General features: G+C 42.9%; 1 protein-coding gene across 4 annotated transcripts in view; it reads left to right on the forward strand.

Moving 5' to 3' along the window:
• The window catches only part of pals2b (protein associated with LIN7 2, MAGUK p55 family member b), a 17,395-nt gene extending 4,123 nt beyond the window's left edge, over positions 1-13,272 (forward strand). For 2 of the 4 annotated variants that reach the window (XM_077009387.1, XM_077009388.1), the window contains exons 3-14: positions 477-510; positions 3,794-3,903; positions 4,225-4,377; positions 4,528-4,680; positions 4,877-5,104; positions 7,517-7,648; positions 7,758-7,866; positions 10,912-10,980; positions 11,101-11,262; positions 11,643-11,845; positions 12,765-12,893; positions 13,006-13,272. In XM_077009387.1, the coding sequence (XP_076865502.1) occupies positions 501-510; positions 3,794-3,903; positions 4,225-4,377; positions 4,528-4,680; positions 4,877-5,104; positions 7,517-7,648; positions 7,758-7,866; positions 10,912-10,980; positions 11,101-11,262; positions 11,643-11,845; positions 12,765-12,893; positions 13,006-13,182 (1,635 nt within the window). In that variant the 5' untranslated portion in view covers positions 477-500 and the 3' untranslated portion in view covers positions 13,183-13,272. The remainder of the gene's footprint in view (positions 1-476; positions 511-3,793; positions 3,904-4,224; positions 4,378-4,527; positions 4,681-4,876; positions 5,105-7,516; positions 7,649-7,757; positions 7,867-10,911; positions 10,981-11,100; positions 11,263-11,642; positions 11,846-12,764; positions 12,894-13,005) is intronic. The other 2 variants (XM_077009389.1, XM_077009390.1) reach the window with 2 other exon arrangements.
• Positions 13,273-18,308: the final 5,036 nt, after the last annotated feature.

Raw genomic sequence — 18,308 nt, forward strand, 5'->3', positions numbered from 1 at the left:
CAAAGTCTTTATTACTCCTTCACTTCAGTAGTCATCAGTGAGACATTCAGTTGATGAAGGATGTTTCAGGAGGAAAAAAATATATAGGAAATTGACGGAACAGAAAATATAAGATGCAGTTGGCCAACCTGCAGTTGGTCTTCCATGTCATAGTGTGTGTGTGTGTGTGTATGTGTGTGTGAGAGAGAGAGAGTGTGTGTATGTGTGTGTGTGTGTGTGTGTGTGTATGTGTGTGAGTGTGTGTGTGTGTGTGTGTGACAGAGTGCGTGTGTGCGTGTGAGAGTGTGTATATGTGTGTGTGTGTGTGTAAGAGTGTGTGTGTGTGTGAGAGAGAGAGACAGTGTGTGTGTGTGTGTGTGTTTATGTGTCTGTATGTGTGTGTGTATTCTCTGTCATCTCTCTGTCCTGATGTTATCGGAGGGTTACCTCGGTGCCATGCGGTAACAGAGACAGTGACTGTGGTATTGTCTTTACAGCTGGACCTCTGTTTCCTGGGCAACATGATTACAGGTAGAACATGAGAAACTATAGGAGTTTGGCCCTTCATCAGTCCTGATACACTCTTACTAATAATGCAGCTTAAATAAGACGTGGAAGGTTGATGATGCACTAAAATACTATATACTGTATTAGCCATTAGCAATAGCTAAATACTAACATAATTAATGCTCATAATTAATACTTAACACCACAAGACCTAGTGGAGCACATGTGAGAACACAACCAAAATTGCACAATAGAAGAATGGAAAAACATCTGGTCTGACCAGTCTCAATTTCCGCTGTGATATTCAGATGGTAGGCTCAGAATTTGGCATCAACAACATGAAAGCATCCCGCCTTGTATCAGCGGTTCAGTCTGGTGGTGGTGCAATTGTGTGGGGGTTATTTTCCTGGCACACTTTGGGCCCATTTTTAGCAATTGTGCATCGTGTCAATGCCACAGCCTACCTGAGTATTGTTGCTGACCATGCCCATCGCTTTATGACCACAGTTTATTCATCTTCTGATGGCTACTCATCTTCTCAAACTGAATGTGAGTTCAATGTACTCAAATGGCCTCCACAGTCACCAGATCTCAATCCAATAGAGCACCTTTGGGATGTGGTGGAACGGGAGATTCGCATAATGGATGTGCAGCTGACAAATCTGCAGTAACTGCATGATGCTATCATGTCAATATGGACCAGACTCTGAGGAATGTTTCCAGTACCTTGCCACGAATAACTAAGGCAGTTATGAAGGCAAAATTTAATTTTTGTTTATTTTTGTTAGACTTAATTTGTGGGACTCAATGGTACGTTTTAAGAGTGTTCTAGTATTTAAAGCCATTGCAGTTAGTATATTGATGGCTATACGTGGTTTCCTCTTAGACAAGTTAAATGTGTGCATCAAAATGGTAGAGACTCTGAAATAGGTGTGTATCTGTACACAGACGGGATCCTCTAATCCTGTGTTTTTGTGATTTTGTGAAATCAGAGAGAAAGAGGAGAGAGAGAGGAGAGAGAGAGAGAGAGAGAGAGAGAGAAAGAGAGAGGGAGAGAGAGAATTGAGGAAAGGATGGCCAGATTAGGGAGGATAGTTCATATCCTCTTACCACACAGCTGTGAAGAACTGACCAGACAGGGAATGATAAGAGATTATTTGACTCAGATCCCAGAACTGTGTTTTGAGTTTGTGTGATATATCAAAGATTATTTGATTCAGGTCCCAGAGCTGTGTGTTGGGCATGCGTGATTATTTTATTCAGATCCAAGCTCAGCATTTCCAGCATTTTCCAGCATTTGCTTCTCTGCTTCATAGTCAGGTGCTCATCGTTCAAACATTTAGTGTGTTAGTGTGCACATGATCCTAAGGGTCCCAATTCCACAGCAGAACGTGAAATAGAAGTAGGGTAAAAAACCATGCAAGTCTGAATAATCCTAAGTGTGAGAGACACACTTACCTGACTCCTGACTCCTGACTCCTGGGTGGTGTTCGGTGGTTGGAAGATGCAGGTCGTGTGCACTCAGCAGTTGGACGTGAGGGAAGGAATCTGTGGCGATTTAATTGTTTGTTATAATTGATTAGATTATACTGGGCACCACTCTGATTAGCTGACCAAAACAAACAAGCACATGGAATAATGAAAACAAAGATGTGATTGATAGATAGAGGGACCAATCGTGACACTAAGTGTATATTTATTGAATATAGAAAGATAGAAGAATATGTTTACAGATCATTGACTATGATACTACAAATGACCAGTAATGAATTCCCTAAAATTTCTATAGTACATGAAACAACTGAAATAAATGAACCCAAACTTGATTCATAGTGGATAGTTAATAGAAGGAAAGAAAAGAACTGAAAGAAAGAAAAGTTGTGAGAATATTTTACCAGGCAGAACAACATTATCAGACTAAAGAATCATAAAAAGGAAAATATTAGACTTGAAAAGAAACAGAGAAATTGCTATGAGACAATGTGAGGGAGTTATGACTTAGTCAAGTATTATTATTATGATAATGCTGCATAGCAGATGGGACGAAGGGGTTATATGGTCAAATATTGATGTATAAACAGTAAAATGACCTACTGATACCAACTGGTAACAAAAAGGAAATGCCAGGCCGTATGACTCGTGTCAGATTAAGTCCCGAGGTTCCTGCGCTTCCTCATCTTTCAGCTTTGGTTCTCTTTTGCTATCCATTGTTGGTGAAGTTCATGGTGCTTGAATGTTGGTCTTATTATTTCCCAAGGGAACTCAAGGTCATTGTTACCATGGCCAGGTACAGTCCCCCTGCAACTAGCATGTCTAACAGTGCACTCATGAACTGTATGAGGTCATGGTTGAGTTATGATCAACTCACCCTGACAACTTTATCGTTGTTGAATGAATGAATGAATGAATGGATGAAGGGGTTGACGGGGATTTCAATCATGAAAACCTGAAAACTGTTTCACCAAAGTTTTTCCAACATGATTTGACATGATGAATATGACATGATTTTGCAAGCAGAGATGATAACACACTGGACTTTGCATAAACAAAACAGCCTCCCATAAAGATACGTCTGCCTGTCACAGGTGAAAAAAGTGCAGGAAAAAAAGAAGAAGCAAATGCAAATCTCCAACTGAAGAGTGTAACAAAACTAACTCAAATAATCGAACTGAAGAGATTAATGAAACTCACTCAAACTAACTGCAGAGATTAATGAAACTAACTCAAATAAACAAGCTGAAGAGATAAATGAAACTAACTCAAATAACTAACCGGAGAGATTAATGAAACAAACAAATTAAATTGAACATAAAAGTGCACTAACAAGAACCAAAGAAAGACAACATACTACATCTCTGATCTCAGAATTTGACAGCTAAAAGCATTCCAGCTGAAAGCACTCCAGTATGTGTGAACGTGTGTGATACTGAGACTCAGTCACCTCTGCACACACCACAGTCTCATTCTTCACATCACTAATGCACTAATGACACGTGCTGGAACTACACTGTACTTTACAGTTCTCATTTTACACACACACTTAACATCACAGAAATATTTCTTTAACCAAATGCACTTTCTCCTCTTTATCTCATACACACACACACTTAACATTTGACCTTTTTCTGTTTGTTCTGGTGTGATGTGTTATTTGTGATCAGCAGTCCTACACTACAGCACAATTAATCCTGATTCACACAAAATAACTGAGATGCTGTTGGACTACAAATGTAATGCACAGGACTACAATCATGGCTGCATGCGTCTTTCTGTCTCTCACTGCATGTGTCTTCATTTAACTGGGTAGCTATGCAACAAGTGTTAGACAACCTGTCCAGTTCCACCGGCGCCAAACACATCGACCTGATTTTCCTCAAAGGCATCTTGGAAAGTCCCATTGTTTGTTCACTTGCCAAGGTACACACACACACACACACACACACACACACACACACACACACACACACACACACACACACACGCACACACGCACGCACGCACGCACACACCACACTCTTGGACTATAACATTGCTTGGTATTTTTTGTCACTGTTAACAATATAGCAATGGCTATTTGAAAACCTTCATTAGTATGCTGAGTAGCCAAGGCTCAGTAATATCACTAAACTTATTCTCCAGGGTTGACTGAAAGGTGGAAGTACAAGAGTGTATATATATATGTGTGTGTGTGTGTGTGTGTGTGTGTGTGTGTGTGTGTGTGTGTGTGTGTGTGTGTAGGCTCATGAGCGTTTGGAGGACATTAAGCTGGAGGCAGTGCAAGAGAACAACATGGAGCTGGTGACTGAGATCCTGGAGGAGCTGCGTCTGCTGAGCCTGCGAGACAGTCATGCTAGAGAGCTCACGCACATCTTGCAGGAACCACACGTACAGGTATAGAGAGTGGCTGCCCTCCCCTCCTCTCTCCTCCCCTCTTCTCCCCTCCTCTCCTCTCCCCTCCCCCTCCTCCCCTCTCTTCTCCTCCTCCTCTCCCCTCTACTCCCCTCCCATCTTCTCAGCCATCTTTCTCTCTCTTTCACTCAGTCTCTCCTAGAAACCCATGACAAGGTGGCATCCAAACGCTACGAGACCACACCCCCCATCAACATGGGCAATGATGCGGCTGTGAACAACGCTCTCATGCAGGCGGATGCGGTCAGAATGATCGGCATCCGTAAGAAAGCGGGAGAGCCTCTGGTGAGTGAGTGTGTGTGTGTTTACTTCTGGTTTGTAGCATTTGCAATCATTTCCCACATGCAAGTTAGAAAATCAGGTACTTAGAGGTATTTTCTACTTTCATACAACCAAAATGGGCCCATGTGATCAGACCAGCTGTGTGTGTGTGTGTGTGTGTGTGTGCGTGTGTGTGTGTGTGTGTGTGTGTGTGTCCCAGGGCGTGACATTCCGGGTGGAGCAGGATGACCTCATCATCGCACGCATCCTTCATGGAGGGATGATTGACAGGCAGGGCTTGCTGCATGTGGGTGATGTCATAAAGGAGGTGGACGGGAAGCGTGTGGGCGGAGACCCTGCAGAGCTGCAGGAGGTGCTAAAGGCCTGCAGTGGAGGGGTCATGCTGAAGATCCTGCCCAGCTACAGAGAAACACCACGCCCACCTGAGGTTCTGCTACACACACATAGGCACTCACAGACATGCCACGCCCACTTGAGGTTCTGCACCACAAACACGCGCACACACACACATGCCACGCCCACCTGAGGTTCTGCACCACAAACACGCGCACACACATGCCACGCCCACCTGAGGTTCTGCACCACAAACACGCGCACACACATGCTACGTCCACCTGAGATTCCGCACCACACACACATGATCTCATTTAGATGCCACGCCCTCCAAAATGATGGCAAGCCAGAAGTGAACCACCATGGTTTTTTGGTGGGGACTCAATCGCTGAGCTGACAAGTGCATCTCAATAAATTAGCATCTCAAAAAATTTATTTCAGTAATTCAATACAAAAAGTGAAATGCATATATAGATTCATGTTTATTTCTGTTAATGTTGATAATTATGGCTTACAGCCAATGAAAACCCAAAAGTCATTATCTCAGAAAATTTGAATAATTAACACAAACTTCCTAAGCGTTTAAAATGGTCCCTTAGTCTGGTTCAGTAGGCTACACAATCATGGGGAAGACTGCTGACCTGACAGATGTCCAGAAGGCACTGATACACTCTACAAGGAGGGCAAGACACAAAAGGTCATTGCTAAAGAATCTGTCTGTTCACTGAGTGCTGTATCCAGGCATATTAATGGAAAGTTGAATGGAAGGAAAAAGTGAACAAGCAACCAGGATAACTGCAGTCTTGAAAGGATTGTCAAGAAAAGGCCATTCAAAAGTTTGGGGGAGATTCACTAGGAGTGGTCTGCTGCTAGAGTCAGTGCTTCAAGAGCCACCACACACAGACATATTCGGGACATGGGCTCACAACCAAGAGACAACGCCAGAAGAGTCTTACCTGGGCCAAGGAGAAAAAGAACTGGACTGTTCCTCAGTGGTCCAAGGTGTTGTGTTCAGATGCAATTTGAATTTCATTTGGAATTCAAGGTTTCAGAGTCTGGAGGAAGAGTGGAGAGTCACACAATCCAAGCTTGAGGTCCAGTGTGAAGTTTCCACAATCAGTGATAGTTTGGGGAGCCATGTCAACGGCTGGTGTAGGTCTACTGTGTTATAGGTCCACTGTGATATAGGTACACTGTGTTATATCAAGACCAAAGTCAGTGCAGCCATCTACCAGGACATGTTAGAGCACTTCATGTTTTCCTCTGCCAACAAGCTTCTTGGAGATGGAAATGTAATGTTCCAGCAAGACTTGGCACCTGTTCACACTGTCTAAAGTACCAATACCTGGTTTAATATCCACAGTATCACTGTGCTTGATTGGCTAACAAACTGGTCTGACCTAAGTCCCATAGAGAATCTCTGGGGTATTGTCAAGAGAAAGATGAGAGACACCAGGTCCAACAATGCAGATGAGGTGAAGGCTGCTATCAAAGCAACCTGGGCTTCCATAACACCTCAGCAGTGCCACAGGCTGATCACCTCCATACCACTCTGCATTGATGCAATAATATGTTCAAAAGGAGCCCCGCCAAGTATTGAGTACATTTACTGTGCATACATTTCAGTAGGCCAACATAAAAAAATAAAATAAAAAATTCAGTTGGTCCTATATAATATTCTAATTTTCTGAGATAATGATTTGGGTTTTTATTGGCTATAAGCCATAATCAACATTAACAGAAATAAACTCTAGAAATAGATCACTCTGTCATGAATCTATATGTGTTTAATTTTTTTGTATTGAATAATAATTTAACTTTTTGATGTTTTAATTTATTCAGATGCACCTGTAATAAATTTGTCCATTCAGTTTTATAGCAACAGCTTCTTGTAGAAAGGAGGAAATGGCCCGAGAGAGAGAGAGAGAGAGAGAGAGAGAGAGAGAGAGAGAGAGAGAGAGAGAGAGAGAGAGAGAGAGAGAGAGAGACTCAAGAAAAAGAGAATAAGAGGCCCAAAAGCAGGTCCCACAACCTCTACACAAAGATACTGGCCAAGTTGTACATCAGAACACTGACTAACAATTCAACAACCAGTGTCTTGGAATGGGCTGCTTATAAAGGTGTAGCTCATCTGGCTTGATTAGCCCGTCGGCTCCCACTGGTGGCCGGTGGCGGTCTGGCGCTGGGGCAAACCCTTACACGCGCACCTGAGGTTCTGCACAACACCCCCTCATTCACATGCATAGTGAAAGTTAACACTTCAATCTGTTAATAACATTCTGTGTAGAGTGTAACACACACACACACACACACACACTGGAAACTCACAGACATAACCTATACCGTCATGGACATTTGATTAGGCCTAGACCACCTGGACATTTTAAAATAATTTGAAATAAGATAATCATTTTTAAAAAGATTTTTTTGTACTGTTAGTGGATTTGAATCTGTATAAGTCCTATGACATCATCAGTGTGTGTGGTTCTCTTCTGCTCTCTAACAGGTTTATTTACGGCCACATTTTGACTACAATCCAGCCAATGACAGTGTGATCCCATGCAGAGAGGCGGGGCTTGCATTCAGCCAGGGGGACATTCTGCAGATAGTGAACAGAGAGGATCCAGACTGGTGGCAGGTGGGACTGTACTGCTCTGGAAATGACTAAGGCAGATTTGCATTAATTTTAATATATTTGTTTGGATTTTAAGGGTGGTGTTCCATTGGATGGTTATGTTGATTGACAGGCATGCCATGTGGTGGGTGGAGCTACAGGCCTCATTCCCAGTCAGGTTCTGGAGGAGAAGAGGAAGGCTTTTGTTCCTAAAGACTGGGATGGAACAGGTTCATCAGGATGTACACCTGGGCAATCAAACACACACAGCTACACACATCATAATGCTGATATATACAAATACACACACAATCATAGTCAAAGTCATAGTTCCTTTATTTGTCTCCCAAAGACAATGCCTACAGAATAACATACACCATATGGACAAAAGTATTGTAACACTCTTGATTACTGAAGTCAGATGTTTCATTGCCAGGTGTATATAATACAGGTCTATAAACTAGGGTTGCAGCGGTAACCGGTTTCACGGTATACCACGGTATTAAAATGCACGGTTATCATACCGTGTGCGTTTGCTTATTACCGGTAAAAAGCAAGCCAGCGGAGAAACTGACCCGCGCATGCGCAACTCCGCTCCGGTTCAGCTACTCAGCACACAGCAGTGAGAATGGCAGAAAGTGCATCAGACTTAACACATTTTTTTACAAAAAAAAAAAGCTAAACTAAAATCAGTGGCGAAAATGACGTAATCGCGGTCGTGCGCGAGGGTCTCGCGCGCTGTCGATTCGCGAGGTCGTGCACCTCTCGAATTTTGTAACTTTGCGCGCGCTGCGCCTCAGCGCAATGAACAAAGTCATGTTTGCAGGATTCATACACGTTTAAAAGGTGGAATTAAAACACTTGTACGTCACTTTAAAGGTCCGTTTCAATATTTCCCAGCACCTTAAACTTAATTAAGTTAAATATTTATACATATACTCGAAATAATTCGCTTTTTCATCACATTATTTAATGGTTGTTTATTTCCAAAACGCCCAATCTTAACGTCTTCACGTTCTCTCATGTTTCGTCCTGGAATTACAAGAGGCTCGTATTTGTTAACGTAAGACAAAAGAACTGTGCGGAGTCGCGTGCTACGGTCACTAGTGAAAGTATAAACCTAGCTTTTTATGGTCCTTGCTTTCACTGGATGTGAAAGACGCTATTAATTTACATGCGTTCAAATTCTAACGTACCTGTTTTTGATATGTTAAAACCAGACTCGGTGTGAAAGCCTTAAAATAGAAATCTCTATTGTGAGGGTCATGTCAGAAATAAATCCTCTCTTTCTGCAGTATCTTGTTATATTCTAACTTGGCAGTACGACGGACGTTTACAACAGTTGTTGATCAGACACTGACCCAGGCTGAGTTTATCAGATATTAAATAATTTAAACTTAAATAATTGTACTGAAATCCATGATTTAGGTTTCTCTAATTTTGCAGTATTTATATAAACATGTGTACAGCTTATTTTTTTAAAGGACACATTTTGTATACAATAGTTCCAGGTTTCTACAATAAATAGTTAATTGAACAAAAATAACTTGTTGTAATTTCTTTAAGGGTCAGTGTATCTTTTAATAATATACAAACTAACTGTGATACCGTGATAACCGTGATACCGCGGTATTTTCTGAGACGGTTATCATACCGTGAAAATCTCATACCGTTGCAACCCTACTATAAACCCATGCAGTCAGAGCCAAAAACGCCAAAAACGCCAATAACATCAGAAACGTCAGAAACACCAGAAACATCAGAAATGCCAGTAACGTCGGTAACGTCGGTAACGTCAGTAATGTCAGTAATGTCAGTAATGTCAGAGCTCCAAATGTCCTCTGTCATTAACGTCATTAACACTGGGGCTTGATTGCATGAGCTTCCATGGCCGATGCCTTTCAACACGGGACACACACGCTTGGGATGGAGTGGGAGAGAGTGGGAGAGAGTGAGAGAGAGTGGGACGGAGTGGGACGGAGTGGGAGAGAGTGAGAGAGAGTGGGAGTGAGTGGGACGGAGTGGGACGGAGTGGGAGAGAGTGAGAGAGAGTGGGAGTGAGTGGGACGGAGTGGGACGGAGTGGGACGGAGTGGGAGAGAGTGGGAGAGAGTGGGAGTGAGTGAGAGAGAGTGGGAGAGAGTGGGAGTGAGTGAGAGAGAGTGGGAGAGAGTGGGAGAGAGTGGGACGGAGTGGGAGAGAGTGGGAGTGAGTGAGAGAGAGTGGGACGGAGTGGGTCGGAGTGGGAGAGAGTGGGAGTGAGTGAGAGAAAGTGGGACGGAGTGGGTCGGAGTGGGACGGAGTGGGAGTGAGTGGGTCAGAGTGGGACGGAGTGGGAGAGAGTGGGAGTGAGTGGGAGTGAGTGAGAGAGAGTGGGAGAGAGTGGGAGAGAGTGGGACGGAGTGGGAGAGAGTGGGAGTGAGTGGGAGTGAGTGAGAGAGAGTGGGAGAGAGTGGGAGAGAGTGGGACGGAGTGGGAGAGAGTGGGAGTGAGTGGGAGTGAGTGAGAGAGAGTGGGAGAGAGTGGGAGAGAGTGGGACGGAGTGGGAGAGAGTGGGACGGAGTGGGAGAAAGTGGGAGAGAGTGGGACGGAGTGGGTCGGAGTGGGACGGAGTGGGAGTGAGTGAGAGAGAGTGGGACGGAGTGGGTCGGAGTGGGACGGAGTGGGAGTGAGTGGGAGAGAGTGGGACGGAGTGGGAGAGAGTGGGACTGAGTGGTTTACAACTCCATCACTCCACTGCAGCAGCCACAGCGTGTTCTGTGGTGGGATGACACACACTGGTCTTTCCAGGTTCTCTCTCTGGTCTGATGGATGTGTCTGGGTTTGGTGAACGCCAGGAGAATGCTACCTGCCTGTGGTGGAGGAGCAATAATGCTTCGGGATTCTTCTTCAGATGTTAGTCTAGGCTGTGTAGTTTAGGATGGATTGTGTCCACCTTTGTGAGGACAGTTTGGGGAAGGCTATATTCTGCTCCAGCATGGCTGTGCTCCAGTGCACAAAGCAAAGTTCACAAAGACAACACACAGAGCCCTCATGTCCACACCATTTGGGATGAAGTAGATCAGAGAGTGTGGACAGATAATCCCACACACATTGTGATACAATCTTGTAGAAAGTAGAGGAGGGACCAACTCCATATCAATGCCTGTGGATTTACATGTAGGTGTAATGTGTAGGTGTCCCAATACTCCTGCCCATATAGTAGTGTATATGTACGCCTGTATTTATATGTACACGGTGCCCTCTGTTGATCAAATGAGGGATTACACTGTTTTTTTTTTCTGTCAGGTGTCTTGTGTGGAACAGTGACTGGTAAAAAGAAAAAAAAGATGATGTACCTCACAGCTCGGAATGCACGTGAGTCACGTGGTTGTTCTTCTCTTATTGGCTGAATGTTCCCTCCTCATTTCTGATTCTTCTATTTCTGATTCTGGCTGAATCTTTGTTGAAAAAAATAACACATTAAATAAATAACAGAGTTTGACCGGCATGAGCTCCAGATCTATGAGGAGGTGGCTCGCATGCCTCCGTTCCAGAGGAAAACACTTGTTCTGATTGGAGCACAAGGAGTAGGCCGGCGTAGTCTGAAGACACGCCTCCTAGTGCAGCACCCAACACGCTATGGGACCACAGTACCATGTGAGCATGCACACACACACACACACACACACACACGCGCGCATGTGTGCATACACGCATACACAGTTGTTCATTTAAACACTTCTGAAGTTCTGAAGACTTCAGTGACAATTGTAACCCAACAACTCTAAATATGAATGTTTTGGTATTTTGCTACACTATAACCCGTCTCTTCAGAACTACTCATATCCACTTAATATTTCTGTTCAGTTTCATAAACATAAAACTTCGGTATTACAGCTTAATCACTTTGCACATGTTACACTGTTCAGTAACTGATTTATTAAGTACCCCGAAACTATGAACTTTTAGTTAAGACATTGAGATTCTGCAAACACCTGTGATTCCCCAGAGCTTGAACTGGTTCTGTCCCGTTTCAGTCACGTCCCGGAGGCCCCGGGCAGGTGAGAGCGATGGCCACACCTACCATTTTGTGACGCGGATGGAGATGGAGCAGGAGATCAGGGCAGGGCAGTACCTGGAACATGGCCAGTATGACGGGTGCCTCTACGGCACCAAGATCGACTCCATCCATGAGGTGGTGAGCGCAGGGCGCACCTGCATCCTGGACGTCAACCCTCAGGTGACACGCCCTCAGCTCGCCACGTCACTCGGGCTGTTAACACATTAACTGAGAAATAAACGGCTAATTTTTGAAGATAAATTATGTATTCTAGAGAGTATGATAGGAAGCAGGCCTCATGAATTCTACAAAACACAAAAAAACTATTTGTTGTTCAAACTACCTGATGTCATGAGTGTCTACAGTTGACATATTCCTGGTAATGCTAACGTGAAGCTGTATGCTAACGTGACTGCTCTGCTTGTGCTTTTGCAACCTGAGTGTATTTGTTTATATCAGGGGTACTCAACTGGCGGACCGCGGTCCGGATCCGGACCCGAACGCGATCCTGTCCGGACCCAATCTCATTCCTGATTAACTGGATACGGACCAAAACAAAACCGTAGCATTTATTTCAGGGCTATTGAAAAAACACTCCGTCACGAGTGATACGCTCGCCACCCCGCTCAACAACTTAAGTTTGCCACACCCCCCCCGCTCAGCAACTTACGTTAGCCACAACAGAGTTGTATAATCCAGGTTCAGAAAGTAAAAGTCCTCACCAGGATTTTGCTCAAGCTTGCTAGATTTTCTAATTAGTGCAATCCAGGAAGCCTGAGCAAAATCCTGGTGAGGACTTTTAATTTCTGAACCTGGAGTATACAACTCTGATTTTGAACACAGCCGGAGTGTTGGGAGTTAAAGGATCAGGACTTGAAGGATCTACTGCTAATGTCTTGGAGCCAGATACCACAATCTTGGATGAGTTTGCTGTTTTGGCAGTGTGATATTAGACAGGTGCTTTAAATGTTATGTCCGATTAGTATATGTCATATCATTCATCCATATGAATCAGGATCAACCCCGTAGGCTTCTGCTTATCAGTATGAGCAAAGGTATCTTACATCCACATGCTCATTTGTTCTGTATCTGTATGCAGGCTCTGAAGGTGCTTAGAACAGCAGAGTTCATGCCATACATAGTATTTGTTGGAGCCCCTGAGTTTGAGATCCTGAAAGCCATGCACAAAGCTGTGGTCAAAGCTGGAATCAGCACCAAACATCTCACAGTAAGCCATGAGCTCACCCATATGACTACAGTGTTTCTGAAATGACAGAAACACTGTCTTTCTTTAAAACTTAACCAAATACACAATCTGACAGTCTTCTTTTCCCCCTCAGGACGTGGACCTTGAGAAGACTGTGAGTGAAAGTGCCCGTATCCAGCGTGCTTATAGGCACTACTTTGACCTCATGATCATTAACAACAACGTGGATGCTGCATTTGAAACACTGCAGGCAGCTTTGGACAAGCTTTGTTCAGAACCGCAGTGGGTCCCTGTCAGCTGGGTGTACTGAAGACACCACAGTACAAACCATGGTGTCTGCACATGGTTGTGTGTCTCCATGTTTGTGTAGGCATGTGTCTTCGTGTGACATGTTCACAGGTGTGGGGGGGGGGGGGGGGGGGGGGGGGGCTACACATGTCCTACCCATAAGAAGGAGCACCTATTTATTTATTCATTTATAATTACTTATTTATTTTGTTGTACATTTTGAATGGATACCTGTCTCGTATTTTGTCCATCTTGGAATTCCATTTTTATGTATTGTTTTTGGTCTATTCATTTGTTGGTTGTTTCTTCGTGTGGTGGTTGATTCTAAACTAACTGTGATTTCATTTAATTTATACTCAGATGAAGGACTGACCAGGTCTGACACACAAGGGCTCTACTAGAACTCTGTGGATGTGTTTGATTCACTATACCTGCATGCATCAATGCTTAGACCAACTCTTAGCCAGAAACACAACTTGCAGTCAGACATATGGAGAATGAGAAATAGCTACTGTAGCAAGTCAGATCTGCTAAAGTGTCTCTACACTTACAAATCAATGTTTTTTTGTTTTCCATATGCATAACATAAATGTATTCTAAACATTTAAATCCCATGTGCAAACCCAGTCTTTACTTTGCAGATGGTACATTGTATCATTTGAATCCACTGATCCTTTGAATACGATTTTGTGACTGTTTTGCAGTTGTGGCAAATTCTGGCAGCACACTGTATGAAGGATCTGCCTTCAAAGGTTGTTTTGACCATGATCTTTATCTCTATAGAACCAAGTTTGTCTCCCGTTGTGTCATACACGTGCTGTCATCTGTATGTCGTCATGAGTACAACAGGCAAAATATCTGCCAGTGTGTTTTTTTTTCAGTCTGTCAACACCATCTCAGAGGAAAAACAAACATACAGAGCATTTCATTCTCTTCTGTGGTTTCAATACAACATGCATTTCTATTAATTATTGCTCTCTTGTGCAGCTAATACTAAGGTAATAATAAATTAAACCTTTCTGAGAACATATTCTTAACAGAATATTCTTGCAGTGCAAAGCAGGTTGCACTACTGTTATTGTGTGTTATTTGAATATATTATTCAAATAACACAAATTATTGCAAATTTTGTGTTTTGTTAGCCTACTTATTAGTATTTGTCCCAAAGTGCTAAATGCATCAAAAAATATGATCCGCCTCACCTGACGGTCGTTTGTTTGTCTATATGTCTTGTCTTTATACCAGTTGACTGCTGGTCATTGTATCCTTCATTTGGATTTTGTCACAGGTTTTTGGTTTGTGCACTTTATTCATTAAAACCTCCCTTTTCCCTGAGACTTGGCGTGATAGCTTCCATTTTATTTCGTACTCCCTTCCCGTCACACATTGCACACAGACACATTACATTTTAGGAATGTTCAATAACATGCATGATATTCGGTTTCTGGGTGAAATTTCAGGATGAACCTAAAATGTGCTCTAACCTTACAGGTAAATTTAATGTGACCTTAACAGCTAAATTCACAACAGGTGTTTGATGCATGAATCAACCAGCAAATTTCCTGGTTCAATCAGAATTGGTATTTAAACAGTCCTCCTCATTATGCTGTTCACATGTTGATATCATGAGACCAAGATGACACCTAAAAATTGATCAGCAGTATCTCATCTTTGCAAGACTGGAAGAGTCACAGAAATGCAGAGAAGTGGACATCCTTTGGCCACATCCCACTCTGATGACACTTAATTGTGAATAGTCTGGAATCGGATGATTAATGCCACACAATTACAGGCACATTTAAGGGAGATGAGTGGCACACAAGTGTCATGTCAGGTCATTCAAAATTGTTTACATCAGAGTGGTCTGCGTGCTAGACGACTTGCAAGGATACCTGACCACACCACCAGACACAGGTGTCATCTTGCATGGGCCAGGAAGCATTTAGACTGGTTGAGGGGCCAGTGGGCCTTAGCACTGTTTGCTGATGAGTCAATTCACACTGAGCAGAAAGTATGGCTGCCAACAATGTTGGAGACGATAAGGAAGGCGATACGCATCAGCCACTACTGTCACCAGACGAACCTTTGGTGGTGGTGTGTTACAGGGTGGGCAGGTGTGTCTAGTCAATGCAGATCTGCCCTACACTTGTGACAAACCCATACTACTTCATTAAAATCATTAATCCAGTCATTACCTCTACATGAACAACACAGGCCTAATTTCATATTCATGGACAACTGCTCCAGCTCATCGAGGTTGCATCATTAGGGAACAGCGGCTGGAGACTGGGGTAACTCAAATGGAGTGGCCTGCACGTTCTCCAGACCCAAAACCCATAAAACCTACTGGAACTGCTGAGTCGCCATGTAGTAACTCTGTAGCCCAGAACCTCAATGACTCAAGGACCCTTCAAGGAGAGAAAGATACCATGACTCGGCAGACAATAAGTCATGAATAGCATGAGACGTTGTTGTCAAGCTCTAATTGATGCTCAAGGGCATATGATGAGATATTGAGATATTGACATTTTGACATTTTTTGTTGGGGTTTACACACTACTGTTGGATTTTGTTTCAATAAATTGAGATGAGGACATCACCCTTGCATGCTTCTACTCAAGTGCCCTACTTTCAAAATACATCACTGCATGAGCATTAACTTTGTTTTCCATAAGCCTTTTGTGAGTAGTGTATATATACTTGTAACTCTCCCCACCTCAGATTGGACAGAGTATTACTCTTTGAAGAGTCGCTTGCCATCAACTTGAATCTTTTTTATTACTCACCTCTTGCCAATTTTTTACACTTGACATGTTTTGCTTCTGATCTCCTGTTTGCCTAACCAATATTGCCTTTTTGAACCTTAAGGTCTCCATTCCCTTTTAAACCTGATTCAAGTCTGATCATCATTTCCCTGAAGTGATGGTGAAGACATCACTATCATGCCTGGCTGTCTTAAGAGTTGGATCACAATGAGTAATATTCCAGCGTTGGGTTGTTCTGCTAACTGCATGTGTAGTGACCAACTCTTGGTTAATTTATTTAAACTATTCTGTTCAGCAGTGTTACTCTGGAGCAGAGATATTTTCAGAGGAATGTTAGAGGTTTTTTTGAGGCCTTAGTTTCAGTCAACAATTTCCAGAAAACATGAAAAGTTGTATGACTTTTACACACCAAATGTGCCTAAGAACACTACTTAAATGTTTTGATTACTGTATAAAAGCATACATTACAAAACAAAGCATAAATGCACTGGGCCCGAGACCATGGCATCAACTGACAAACTTGAAGCCAAATGGTCCTAGTTAATCTTTAACACTTTGGTACAGTAGCGTATGTTTTCATTTTAAGTTTTACTTTAATCACTTTGGTATTTAGATCATCTTCTAAACAGGTTGATATGCTTTTGTTTACGGTAAATGCCCTGAGGCTAACAACCAGGTAAGTCTGCAGAAAGGTAGTTTAAATATAGTATAAACATACCTTTGTGTTTTTTTTATTAGTACAGAGCGAATGGGAGTGTTTTAATGTGTACAGCAGCTTCATATTTAGCTCATTAACGAATGTATATCACCGTTTCCAATGTTTCTTTTCTTCAACACATTTTGTAGAGCATGTGAGCACAAGACCACTCGTTTGTGTCACTAGTTTTTACCTATAGTATGACCCTAGTATGAGGTCATTTTTTAAATAAATTAAGGTTTGTATTAGTATAAAGTAGTGGCGGGCCGTTAACGGCGTTAATGCCGTTAACGGCCCACCACTAATTGAATTTTACTCGCTTGCAGACCGTTTTTAACTGTATATATATATATATATATATATATATATATATATATATATATATATACTAGTTTAAACCCAAAGCAGTTATCAAAATTAGCGAAGGATTTTATGTTAAACTGGTAAAGAGGAAATTCAGTTCATCTGATACATCTGCAGTGCCTTCAGTTGGACTAGTTGTGTCGCGAATGATCAGATTAACGGCTCTTTAAAATGAACGAAAGGAACAGAGTCGCACCTCTAGGAGCCGCATCAATTAATTTGTTTGTTTCACACGGCAGAGCTGTAAAAGAGCTACTGAGAGGCCGTTCAGCAAATGAGCAGTGCTAGAAAATGTAATATAGTAAATTGTACTAAATTGTTTTAGTGTTTTAATTGTTTTTAATGTCTAAAATGTAGGCCCAGTTTGGCAACAAGTTATACAACACATGATACAACTTAATTATTTGCAGTTATTTAAAACAATTTTTGTTTAACTATTGTTACTAAAATATATTTGTCAATTTGAATACTGTTGAAATAAATATTTTTCCCATTTAAGTGTTTGAAATAGTCCTCTCCTGCATGGATCACCACCTTATCATGGTGGAGGGGTTTGCGTGCCTACATAATCCTAGGAGCTAGGTGGTCTCCCAAGTCTCCCAAGGCAAATTGGTCCTAGGTGATGGGCCAGACAAAGAGTGATCCAAAGCTCTGACTGTTGTTTGTGCTTATGCACCAAATGGCAGTACAGAGTACCGGCCTTCTTGGAGTCTTTGGAGGGGATACTGGAAGGTGCCCCTTCTGGGGATTCCATTGTTTTGCTCGGGGACTTCAAAGCTCATGTGGGCAGCGATAGTAAAACCTGGAAGGGCGTGATTGGGAGGAATGGCCTCTCTGATCTGAACCGGAGTGGTGTTTTTTTATTGGACTTCTGTGCTCATCACAGTCTGTCCATAACGAACACCATGTTTGAGCACAGAGGTGTCCATAAGTGCACATGACACCAGGACACTTTAGGTCACAGCTCGATGATCGATTTTGTAATCGTGTCGTCGGACTTGCAACTGTGTGTCTTGGACACTCGGGTGAAGAGAGGAGCTGAGCTGTCAAGCGATCACCACCTAGTGGTGAGTTGGATCAGATGGCAAGGATGCCGGACAGACCTGGCAGACCCAAATGTATTGTGAGGGTTTGCTGGGAACGTCTGGCAGAGGAACTTGTCAGAAAGGTCTTTAAATCCCACTTCTGGCAGAGCTTTGACCACATCCCGAGGGAGGCAAGAGACATTGAGTCCGAATGGGACTTGTTCTGCAATCCCCGAACCCCATGGGGGTTACCTCGGGTAAGGGAGGCCGTCATGCTGAAGAAAGAGTCCTATTGGGT

Source organism: Brachyhypopomus gauderio, chromosome 6 (assembly GCF_052324685.1).
Source record: "Brachyhypopomus gauderio isolate BG-103 chromosome 6, BGAUD_0.2, whole genome shotgun sequence".
In the NCBI taxonomy this organism is placed as follows: Eukaryota; Metazoa; Chordata; class Actinopteri; order Gymnotiformes; family Hypopomidae; genus Brachyhypopomus; species Brachyhypopomus gauderio.